This window comes from Miniopterus natalensis, chromosome 1 (assembly GCF_054644295.1).
Source record: "Miniopterus natalensis isolate mMinNat1 chromosome 1, mMinNat1.hap1, whole genome shotgun sequence".
Lineage (NCBI taxonomy): Eukaryota > Metazoa > Chordata > Mammalia > Chiroptera > Miniopteridae > Miniopterus > Miniopterus natalensis.
In genome coordinates this window covers 1,463,859-1,475,196 of record NC_142081.1, presented here as the reverse complement: position 1 = coordinate 1,475,196, position 11,338 = coordinate 1,463,859, and the positions used below count along the sequence as shown (strand labels likewise).

At 62.9% G+C, this 11,338-nt stretch overlaps 1 protein-coding gene across 3 annotated transcripts; it reads left to right on the top strand.

The window, feature by feature from the left end:
• Window positions 1–2,028: 2,028 nt before the first annotated feature.
• Window positions 2,029–9,259, top strand: PLD4 (phospholipase D family member 4). Of its 3 annotated transcripts, none has more exons than XM_087813400.1 (10): window positions 2,029–2,055; window positions 4,258–4,451; window positions 5,170–5,353; window positions 5,521–5,641; window positions 6,206–6,333; window positions 7,134–7,334; window positions 7,924–8,063; window positions 8,162–8,327; window positions 8,424–8,520; window positions 8,865–9,259. In XM_087813400.1, exons 1-10 carry the CDS (start codon window positions 2,029–2,031, stop codon window positions 9,065–9,067), a joined length of 1,461 nt encoding a protein of 486 aa, XP_087669526.1. In that variant the 3' UTR covers window positions 9,068–9,259. The 3 variants fall into 3 exon arrangements, with proteins under 3 accessions (XP_087669526.1, XP_087669515.1, XP_016075182.2); XM_087813389.1 differs by having other exon boundaries at window positions 4,252–4,451; XM_016219696.2 differs by lacking the exon at window positions 2,029–2,055 and adding an exon at window positions 3,841–3,942 and having other exon boundaries at window positions 4,252–4,451.
• Window positions 9,260–11,338: the final 2,079 nt, after the last annotated feature.

Here is an 11,338-nt window from a genome sequence, read left to right as displayed (position 1 = left end):
GTTACCACCACGAGGCACCGCGACGCCCACCAGGACAGCTCCACCGGGGTGCTTGTCGGGGCTGGTGAGTCGGGCAGCATTCACCACAACTGTGTGAGCGTCAGCCTCTGACCCAGGAGGACTGCGTGCACACGACCATGGGAAGGCATGTGCGAGTGCTCACGGCAGCCCTGTCCACACAGCCGCCACCGGACGCACACCCCACGGCCGCCGACAGAATTCACATCCCTCCTGCTGTGTCCATGCTCCTGAGAGCGCAAAGCAATAAGAAAGAGCTGCGACCTCACATGTTCTGATGGACGACAGAGCCAACGCCAAGGTCTATATGCGGCAAGAATACGCATCCACAGAAGTCACCACCACGGTTCCATCTCGGAGAGAGGTGTGGACCGAGAAGGTACTCGGGGGACTGTCTTCCGCCTCAGTCTGGATGGTGGTTCCACAGGTGTGTGACCTGTACACACCTATCAAGGTGCACACGCAAACCTCGGTGCCTGCCCACATGGCTGCTCTACAGCAAGAAAGCTTTGAAAACTGAGCATTTAACTGAAAACTGAGCATTTATCCCCAATCAAGGCAAGTGATGGACAACCAAGAATTTTATACCCAGCTAAATTAGTCTTCAAGTGGCTTCTAAAGGAGGTATTCCAAGAAGAAGGACAGTGGTCACCGGGGGAGAGTCGGAAGTAAAACAAGTAATGTGAGTAGATAAATTGGTAAAAGTGGATATTCTAAACATACCCTGACCGATAAAATAATTATAAGATGGATAATTTACGAGACTGAAAATAATAATAGCATTGCAAGAATTTGATAAAATTAAGAAATTATTGACTTGGTCAGGAGGGATCATTGTGTTGTGATTTTGTAGGAAATTTATTTATTTAGAAATGCATACTAATGCAGTTACGAGTGAAATGTCATTTGTGCTCTCCTTTACTTTACAATGCCTTAGCAAAACTATCGATGAAGCTGGTGTGACAGTGTCTACAGTCGTGGGCCAAGGGGCCATTAAGAAAGTGAGGGGACCCAGGGCCATCATTTCCCATTCACTTCCCAGGCCACCCACATTGACCCCAAGGCTTCCCTGTTGACCCTGACCTTGGGAACTGCTGGTCACCCTCAGGCCAGCACCCTGGACAGGGTCCCCTGAAGCTCCTGCCCTGAATGGGAGCTTAAAAGGGGGAACTAGGGCAGACACCCAGACCTCATTCAAAGTGAGAGAGCTATTCTAAAGGTAAAGTCTGTGGGGCAACAGGGTCCTGTATTCAGGGAGCCCCAGTTGGAGGGGTAAAGGGTGAGGCAGAGCCCCTTGCTGGGGTTGAGACCTGGTAACCTCTAGCCGGGCCTGCCTTTTTGGACAGCCAATGAGCAACCCCACCTGCCTTCCCCAGGATGGAGGTCCTAGCTGCCTCCATTTCCTAGCCTCCCTTGCAGCCAGATGCAGTCATGAGACTAAGTTCTAGATGAGGAAACATAAGTAGAAATCCCCTGTGGGACTTCCAGGAAATCTCTGGGATATCCTTTAAGCTCTGCTAGGAGCATGCGGGTGATGGCTGAGCTCAGGCAGCCATTGTGGGGTCATGAGGCTGCTGGCCAACCTTAGGGACAAGCTGAGAGCTGGAGGGATCTGGTGTTGGATCTGTGAAGCCAACACCATTTCTAGACCACCAGCCCCTGAACTTGGTCGGTGTGAGAGAGAAATAAGCAATCCCACTTGAGCCGTGGTTCCTTGGGTCCCCTGGGGCTTGCATGAAACCTGGTACACAGGCTGTGCCTGGAGTGCGTCCACGGTAGAGGTGGAGAGGAGAGTGGCTTTTATCTGGAAGTAAAAGTTCTCAGCCTCACCCTGGAGCTGACCTACCCTGTTCCAGATGTCATCTTCCCGGGTGCAGAGCGAGGTGCTCAGGACTGAGAGGAAGTGACCGAAGGGGAAGCACAGGCTGTGGAGCAGAGGCCAGTGGGCGGGGTGGAGGCCACGGGGAGCCCGCCCAGAGAGCTGAGGGCTGCAGTCAGGCCGGAGCTAAGATGAGTGCCAAGGCAGCACCCTCAGAGGTAAGTGCCAGCCGAGCCAGGGCGGGTTGGGAGGGCCAGGCCAGAGGCTCTGGGAAAGAGGCTGTGGCCCTTCCCAGCCCCCTGCTGCCAGCAACCCCAGGCCCCCAGGGTGACAGAGCCAAGAGCTGGGCCTGCGACCACCCACTCCTCCCCAGTTTCTACCGCAGGACCGCTAGGGCCTAGGGGTCTCCCAGCGAGTTGACAGCAGGTCCTCTGTCCCAGCCTCTGCCCGGCGGCCACACCCCACATCTTGCAGGGCAGGAGATCCTGCACCTCCAGCTAAGACCTCTGAGGCCTCCAGGGTCACACGGGGCTTGGGGGGCTCAGCCACTTCTCCCAGCCTATCGCAGCCCTGAGATACCAGAGCTAGGGGGTCATTCTCTCCCAACAGCTGGCCCCCTGCAGGGACAACCAGGGTCCCCAGGGCTCAGTGAGTAAACAGGTCTGCGCCTGCCTAGAGCCATCCCGGTGGCCAGCCTCCCAGTCCTATGAGTTCCTAGTGGCCAAGAGGAGATGAACGGCTCTGGGGGTCAGGCCTGGAAGGTGCCTTGGTCAGAGGCCCATCCCGGCCACACCCAGGATGGAGGGAGGGCTGTGTGTCCTCTCTGAAGGTGTCAGAGTTTGGCCATCCAGAGTGGCCCAGTGACTGGCCATGGGCCTTTCGCTGAACCCCAGCGAGGGCACATTGAACTCGGGAGAGCCCTGCTTGTGGTGGCACTGGAGGCCACTGTGGGGAGAGGCCCAACTCCAGCAGGGGCCAGCTGGCCTGGCTTCGGGCTCCTTGGGTAAGTGACCACTCTGAAGAGACAAGACCAGCCCTCTGTTCCCAGATGGCTGCCGAGTCCTACTGCAGAGGGACAGCCCCCAGACAGTGACACGGGGTCCTTACTCAGCCCTCAGCCTCCCAGACAGCATCTCAGGGTCCCCACTGAGTCCACAGCCCCCAGGCAGCATCTCAGGGTCCCCGCTCAGCCCACAGCCACCCAGACAGCATCTTGGGGGCCCCACTCAGCCCACCATCCCCCTGATAGCTGTGGGGTCCCTGCCTGACTCAGCCCACACCAGGTTTCTCTGCCTCTCCATGTGGCAGCTTTTTGGCCAAGGCAAGGGCACTGCAGCTCTGGGAGGTTGCGGGGGGGACACAGGGGCCCAGCCTGGGGAGGGAAGCGGTTATTTATAGGCCTGTAAAGGGGGCCAAGCTCGAAAGCAGAACTGACTCTCACCCTCACTGCAGTTGTGGTTGAAACAAGGAACTGAGATTCTGACACCCAGACACCCACCGGGAGGGAGACCGAGAGAGGGGCTCACACAGCCGGTCACACACACACACATACAGAAACACATACATAGACAGGTGAAAACACACACAGACTCACACACACAGAGACAGAGACAGACACACACATATAGACACACAGACACACACAGACACGCACAGACTCACACACACAGACACACACAGACATGACACGCAGACATACACAGAGAAACACATACACACAGGCACACACACAGGAACACACTCACATAGACACACCGACAGACGGACACACACACAGTCACTAGGCAAAGTCCAGGGGCTCTTCCAGCTTCAGGGGCCACCGCCCGCAGGCCACACTGCCCGGGTGGGGCAGCAGACTGGAGCCTCGCACCCCAGTGGGGCCTTGGGCAGGAGCAGGGGGGCCTCGGGGGTTTGAGCAGGTGTCTGTGGGGTCCTCATGGTGGGGGTGTCCCCAGCGCCCAGCTCCCCGGGCACTATGGCCAGGGCTGTGAGTGACACCAGGCTGTCCCGTGCAGATGCTGAGACCTCCGCAGAGAGCATCGGTGGCCCCTGAGTGGCCCTGCTCCACGCTGCCCCACAGCCCACAGAGCAGGGAGGTGGGCATGGTAAGACGGGGGCCGAGGGAGGGGGCTCAGCAGTCTCACAGGCCTGTGGGCAGAGCAGCAAGGACGAAACCAGCCAAGGGGGAGCCTTAGGGCACCCCAACCTGAGGGGGTGCTCCGCACCTGCCCAAATCCACTAGTCATGGGGGGACCTGGAAGGACAGCCGGTGACCACATGGCCACCTGATCCTACCAACACTGTGGGTCTGGCCCCTGCTCAGCGCCTTCCCCCTCTGTCCCGCCTGACCCCACCCCAGCGGCAGGCCTGGCCCTCCCCAGGGGCCGGGGACCCCTCGGTGACGCCTTCTTCAGTTGCAGGTGCTGGGAGCACTGGCCATGCTGTGGTTTGGCGGCGTGACCCTCATCTGCCTCCTGTGGGGGGGGCCCTGTCTGACCACCTGGGGCCAGCGGCACCCCGAGGACAGGCCCGCCAAGTCCCAGGGTTGGGGCTCCAGCCCAGCCTGGGAGCCCCTGGGAGGGGAGGCCCAGTGGCAGCGGCCAGACTCCTGCCGGTGAGTGAGCCTGCGGGATCTGCAGGGTGGGGGCCACGCCATCCTCCTGGGGGGCTCCCCTGGGGGCCAAGCCATGCCCTCTGCCAGCTACTCTTGGAAGATGCGGGGAGGGAGGCAGTGAGACAGGGGAGCCGGGGGTGGGGGGAAGGCCCCGGACTGGATGGGCCGGAGCAGGGGCTGGGAACGGGGTGGACTTGAGGTGTGCCTTGCAGCAAACACAAGGTGCCCCCTGGGGGCTCTGACAAGGCAGGTGAACCGGGTCCCACTGGGCCGAGGTGTGGCACCTTCACGGCCAGCCCTGGGAGTGGTGCCTGGCCCTGTGTGCAGGGACTGGGGCTCACCATGCCTTGGGCCAGCCCTTCCCTGTGGGTCAGTCCTGGTCGCCTCCAGGGCTTCCACACCAGCTCTGCTGGGCTCGAGGGACAACAGCTCCCCCCGGGCAGTGTCTGAGATTGGGGTAGGGCCTCAGTCCCCAATCTGCCCTGCTCAAAGCCCCCTCCCTGGCAGGCTCCTGGGTGTCACCTCCCCCTGCAGGCTTGCTTGGCTCAGGCCTGCCCTTCCCAGACTGGTTGGCTGCCCCTCCCTGCATCCTTGGCCTGGGCCCTGGGGCCCTGTTGACAGCAGCCCCCCTGGTTTGGCTGGCAGGGACAAGGCGGGTGACAGGAGGCAGGCTGCTGGCTCCTGAACTCATGCTCGGGCCCATGGGCTCCCTCCACAGGCTGGTCCTCGTGGAAAGCAGCCCCCAGGACCTGCCCTTCGCAGCTGGCAGCCCATCCGCCCAGCCCCTGGCCCAGGCCTGGCTGCAGCTGCTGGATGCCGCCCAGGAGAGCGTCCACATAGCCTCGTACTACTGGTCACTCACGGGCCCAGACATTGGGGTCAACGACTCCTCTTCCCAGCTGGTGCGCCCCTCCACCCCACCACCCAGACACGCACAGCAAGCTGGGCCGCCCATCAGTCTGACTGAGCTGCGGGTGGGGGAGTCTCTGGGGAAGGTCTGGGCCCTTCCTGGTGGGGGCAGCAGAGGGCCTGCCCAGGCGGACAGCTCACTGCCACCCTGGTTTTGCAGGGAGAGGCCCTTCTGCGGAAGCTGCAGCAGGTCCTGGACCGGAACGTGTCCCTGGCTGTGGCCACCAGCTACCCAACACTGGCCAGGAACTCCACCGACCTGAAGGTCCTGGAAGCCCGAGGCAGGTGCCTGTCCCGCACCTTCTGCGCTGGGGTTGAACGTGGGCTGACTTGCTGGCATCATGGACAAGGACAGGGACAGGGACAGGGACAGGGACAGGGACAGGGACAGGGACAGGGACAGCAGAGGTGCTGCAAAGAGGCTGGAAAAACACCCTGTGCTTTCCCAGGACCCCGGGAGGGTAGGAGCTCCGAGCCTCGGGCTTCTTCGAGTCAGCTTCATGGGACCCGCTGGTGACAAAGAGCCGGGGGTGTCCTTGTCCACAGGGTGCAGCACAGGGTGGACCGGGGTCCTGCGGAACCAGCTGCTCTGACCTGCGGGGGGGAGGCTTGGCCAGGCCGCAGGAGGCAAGCAGCAAAGTCGGTACGAGGTGGCTCGGCTCTGGAGCCAGGCTGCCCTGGGGAGGTCCCGGGCCAGTCAATGCCTCAGTTTCCCCACCTGTAAAATGGGGGTGACAGTGATAGCGACCGAGCAGGGCTGTTGTGAGGATAAATGAGTGGACCCAGCTGTAAGAGCCGGCTCACCAGGGAGCTGGCTCACCCTGTCTTTCTGGACTCCCGGCCAGGTGCCCAGGTACGATATGTGCCCATGGGGAAGCTCACCAGGGGCGTTCTGCATTCCAAGTTCTGGGTCGTGGATGGGCGGCACACCTACGTGGGCAGTGCCAACATGGACTGGCGGTCCCTGACACAGGTGAGCCCCAGGGCCCGGACGGGGAGATGCCCCACTCCCGACGCTTGTCCCCTGCCCATGCTCTGGGAGCTTTGCTTGGTGTCCCCTGCGGCTAGTCACCAAATGGAGCCCTGGGTGACACAGCCACGTCTGTAACGCCACCCTAGCGGCACACGCCGGAGGCTGATTCCGTAAGTTACAGAACTCCGCCTGGCCACCAGCCCATGCCGTGGAATCTCATGCACTCGCTCCCTCCATCCAGGCAAACACGCAGAGGGCGAGCCTGGTCCCCTTCGGGAAAAGCAGTGGGGAGGTAACTGCCTGGGCCTTGGAGGTGAAGGGGAAGGTGATCTTTCTGGGCGCTTTTATGCGTTTTCCATTGTTTTGTTTGTTCCGTTAATTCTCGCCTGGGATATTTTTCCCATGATTTTTTTTTTTTTAGAGAGAGTGGAAGGGAGAGAGGGAGAGAGAGAAAAAAAAACATTCATGTGTGAGAGACACATCAATTTGTTGCCTCTAGCACCCGCCCTGACCCAGGCCAGGGTTCGGAAACTGCAACCCTTCGGTGCACCGGGTGCCGCTCTAACCAATGAGCCGCACCGGCCAGGGCTCCGTTGCTTTTTGGGTAGCGAGCATGTATTGCTTCGATCCTTGGAAGCCATGTTCAAGACAAACAGGGACCCGCTGGGCACCCCACCCCAGGGCTCCCCGGCACCCTGTCCGCCCTGGCCCTGCCCTGCCGCTGGTGTCGGGGCTGCACCCTGCCTGGCAGCCCTGCCTGGGGGCCCTCCTCCCACAGCCGCGGCCTGACCGTCCCGTAGGTGAAGGAGCTGGGCGCGGTCATCTACAATTGCAGCCGCCTGGCCCGCGACCTGGAGAAGACCTTCCAAACCTACTGGGTGTTGGGGGCGCCCAAGGCTGTGCTCCCCAGGCACTGGCCTCACACCTTCTCGTCCCACATCAACCACTTCCAGCCCCTCCGGGCCCGTTTCGATGGGGTGCCCACCACGGCCTACTTCTCGGTAAGAGGGCCAAGGAGACCCACGGGAGCCCTGCTCCCCCCTGGCCCACCCTGCAGCCTTCACAGAGCCTGCAGGGTCCTCAGGGGGACCGGCTGCGGTCCTGGGCGAGGGGCAGGCCATTAGCACCCACAGGACACAGCCAGCCTGGCGGTGCCTTGGGGGGGCAGGGGTGTCTCCATCACACTGCCAGTGGGGGTCAAGGGGCTCTAGCTTGGACTAGGGAGGTTTGGGGGGGCAGGTGATCCAGCGATCGTGTCACTGCGGGGACGGAAGGAGACAGGGGGCCGCCATGGCCCCCAGCAGACGCCCTTTCCCTCGGGACACAGCCTCCCACCCCGTGGCTGGTCCACAGCAGGGAGCTGGTGTCAGGGTGGGGATGCTGCCCCGGAAGGGGGGGGCCCTAGCAGGTGTGCAGCCCCTCCTAGCACGGGGGGCCTCTTTCTCAGGGAAGTCAGGGTGGCCCGGCCGTCCTGCCTCTCCAGGCAGCGCCTGTCTCCCTCCTGGGCCCCAGATCCCGGAGGGCGGGTCCGGGAGCCCCGTGGTTCAGAACAGGGGCAGTGCCCTCATGGACCCCTCTCTCCCGGAACAGGCGTCACCACCCAAGCTCTGCCCCCGCGGCCGCACCCACGACCTGGACGCGTTGCTGGCGGTGATGCGCGCAGCTCGGCGGTTCATCTACGTCTCGGTGATGGACTATTTCCCCACCACGCGCTTCCGCCGTCCTGCCAGGTGGGGCCGGTGGCCCCGGGGCGGAGGCCTGCCTTGCTCACGGGCGGCTCCCGGTGCGTTCCCCTTCCCGCCAGGACCTTGACCTTCCGCTCCCCCAGGTACTGGCCGGTGCTGGACAACGCGCTACGGGCCGCGGCCTTCAGCCGGCAGGTGCAGGTGCGCCTGCTGGTCAGCTGCTGGCTCAACACGGACCCCAGCATGTTCTCTTACCTGCGGTCCCTGCAGGCCTTCAGCGACCCCGCCATCAACGTCTCCGTGGACGTGGTGAGGACCCACTCCCCGGGCCGGGCCGGGCCGGGCTGGGCCGGGCGAGGGCGGCCCTCCTCCCATCCCTGACACGCTCCCTCTCTGCCCCCAAAGAAAGTCTTCATCGTGCCTGTGGGGAATCACTCCAACATCCCCTTCAGCAGGGTGAACCACAGCAAGTTCATGGTCACAGAGAAGGCGGCCTACATAGGTGAGCCACAGGGGGAGGCCTGCGGTGGGGCCCGGCCTGGGCAGCCTCAGGACCCTTGAGTCTTCGAGGGGCACCGGGGGAGTGCTGTGACTCACAGAGGCTACACAAGCCTGCAGAAAGGGGGACGTGCCCGGGCTGTGGCCAGGCCGGGGGCTGACGGGGGGCATGGCTCTTAGATCAGAGGACAGAGGGGCTGCCAGCGGGGCCTCTGTGGGGTCTCCGTGCAGCTCTGAGGACCACGCAACCAGCCCAGTGGCCACCTGTCCCCACAGGCCTCGGCCAGGCCGGAGGGGCCCGTGTGAGTCCAGGCGCCCAGCATCTCTCCTGCCCCTCACCTCCCGCAGGCACCTCCAACTGGTCGGAAGATTACTTCAGCAGCACCTCGGGCGTGGGCCTGGTGGTCAGCCAGAGGGCCCCTGGCCCCAGGGCAGGGGTGGGCACTGTGCAGGAGCAGCTGCGGCAGCTGTTTGAGCGAGACTGGAGCTCCCTCTACGCCGTGGGCCTGGACGGACAAGCACAGGGCCAAGACTGTGTGTGGCAGGGCTGAGGCCCAGCCCTGCTTGGCTCTGGCCTTCACAGCTCTTGCGGACACTGCCTCCCACCAGGCTTCCCGGTCTGTCTTTCCTCTGGGCTCCAAGTGACTCCTTTCACACAAGCCATGGTCAGGGTCAAGACTGCCCAGTGCCCAGTATTGCGAACTGTTTGCTCTCCTCCTGCTGTTCAAATACAGCTCCCTTAAGCCCCCACCTCCTCCTGGGAGCCCTCCGGGATGCCTCTTGCTGATTTCCACAGAACTGCAATCCTGGCCCACACGTGGGGCCTTTGGAGTATGTGTGCCTCCTGGTCTCTCTGTGTGTGTCCAGCCCAGGGCTGGAGTTCAAACCCCGACCCTGCGAGGAGCCGGTGTCCACATGGCAGCCAGGCGAGGTGGGCCGCATGTCTGCCATGGGACTCTTTGACTCTCCTCAATACCCAGCCCCAGCCCCCAGGAACCCGGGGGGGACTGACGCATGCCAGAGCCGTTGGCTGGGGGTGGGGGAACAGGAGCAGATGGACTGGCCCCCATGACCACCGGGTTCGTCCCGGGCAGTTGCTGGTGTAGCAGAGTGGGACCCAGACTTGTGGGGTGGGGCTGGAGGGGAGAGGCGGGCCCAGGACTGTGGGGTAGAGTGAAGAGGACCTGGGACTGAGCTGGGGGAGGGTGACGCCAAGCTGGGATGGGGCTTGGACCCAGCCCCACTGGAATTCACCCTACCCTGGGAACCACCTGGGCACCTGCTGGCAGAGGCGGGGTCTGAATTTGGCTCCAGCCCTTTGGTAGAAAAGCTCGATCAGACGCCTGTCTCACCTGCTGGCTTCTGACTCAGGCTTGGAGCCCACCTACCCTGGTGGAGGCCCCCGAGTCACCTGAGGCTGGACGGAGCCGGGGGCTGGCCCAGTGGTCCCAGGGGAGCTAAGCGAGTAGATGCCAGGGTTCTGCTCTCCCACATCCTGGGAGGCCTGTGCCCCCCTCCCCCGTCTTCTCTATTTCTGGGGGAGCTGGGGGGTTGGTGTTAGACGCTTCAGACACCAGCGTTCATGTCCATGAGGAAGCTCCCCCAACGCCGGCCTGCCTCCCTACCACTCGCAAGGATCTGAGGGGGGTGCCGGGGATCTATGCTGTGCTGCAGGGTGTCCGGGGCATCTGGGGGCTGGTCAGCGTGTGAGCTGCACTGACCAAGCTGGGCCGGGAGCCTCCCATCCCTGCCCCAGAGCAGACGCCATCTCACACCCACCTGCTGCCCAGGGCTGTCTGCCGTGGTCCAGGCCACAGCCGATGCCCGGCGGCCCTCAGCCAGTGCCAGGCCGAGCACTCCGGGCCTGGTGGCCACACCTGTGGCAGCCTCGAAGGCCTGCTCCAAAGCAGAGCCCAAATCCTGGAGGGTGGGTGCATGGAGAGCCAGATGGATAAGGGACTGAGACATGCCAGGGGGGCTCCCTGATGTGGCCCTTCCTGGGGTGTGGCACCTCCTTGAACCCCAACCTTGAGGGCAGCGAGACCTGTCCTTCCTTGTAACCAATCGAGTGCACACAGGTGGGATGGGACGGGTCACGAGATAGTAACAACTAAGAGTGCCCCCTGCTGGCTGCTGAGAGGTGCTGACCGCTGCTGGGCAGGAAACAGGCCCCTGTCCCCATGTCCCTGTGTCCCTGTGTCCCCGTGTCCCTATGTCCCTGTGTCCCCGTGTCCCCATGTCTCTGTGTCTCCGTGTCTCCGTGTCCCTGTATCCCCATGTCTCCGTGTCCCCATGTCCCTGTGTCCCCGTGTCCCTGTGTCCCCATGTCTCCGTGTCCCCGGGTCCCTGTGTCCCCATGTCCCTGTGTCCCTGTGTCCCCATGTCTCCGTGTCCCCGGGTCCCTGTGTCCCCATGTCCCTGTGTCCCCGTGTCCCTGTGTTCCCATGTCTCCGTGTCCCCGGGTCCCGTTTCCCAGGCAGAGGAGCTGAACTCGGCCAGGAGTCTGCGGGTTTGGAAGGAGCTCCTTCCCCATCAAGCCTGCAGAGGGGACCGCAGTCCCTCCGTCACCTCGGCCACAGCCTGTGGGACCCTGCCGAGGACCAGCTGAGCCGTGCTTGGACTCCCACCCACAGAAGCTGGCAGATGATAAATGTGTGTCATTTTAAGCCTCTCATTTGTGGTGGTTTCTTACACAGTGCAGACAACGGGTACCCGGGAGACGGGCGGTGCTGGTCAGCAGCTCCTACAGTGCCCACTGCCCCCAGCCCCCGGCCTCCAGACCAAGGCCCCCGCATCGCAGGCCTGGACTCGGGTTCTGGGTT

Coding starts and splice junctions, on each gene's coding strand:
- PLD4 (XM_016219696.2), top strand. CDS start 3,853: ATGCTGAGACCTCCGCAGAGAGCATCGGTGGCCCCTGAGTGGCCCTGC. Junction 7,335..7,923: donor CCACCACGGCCTACTTCTCG/GTAAGAGGGCCA, acceptor CTCCCGGAACAG/GCGTCACCACCCAAGCTCTG. Junction 8,521..8,864: donor AGAGAAGGCGGCCTACATAG/GTGAGCCACAGG, acceptor CACCTCCCGCAG/GCACCTCCAACTGGTCGGAA.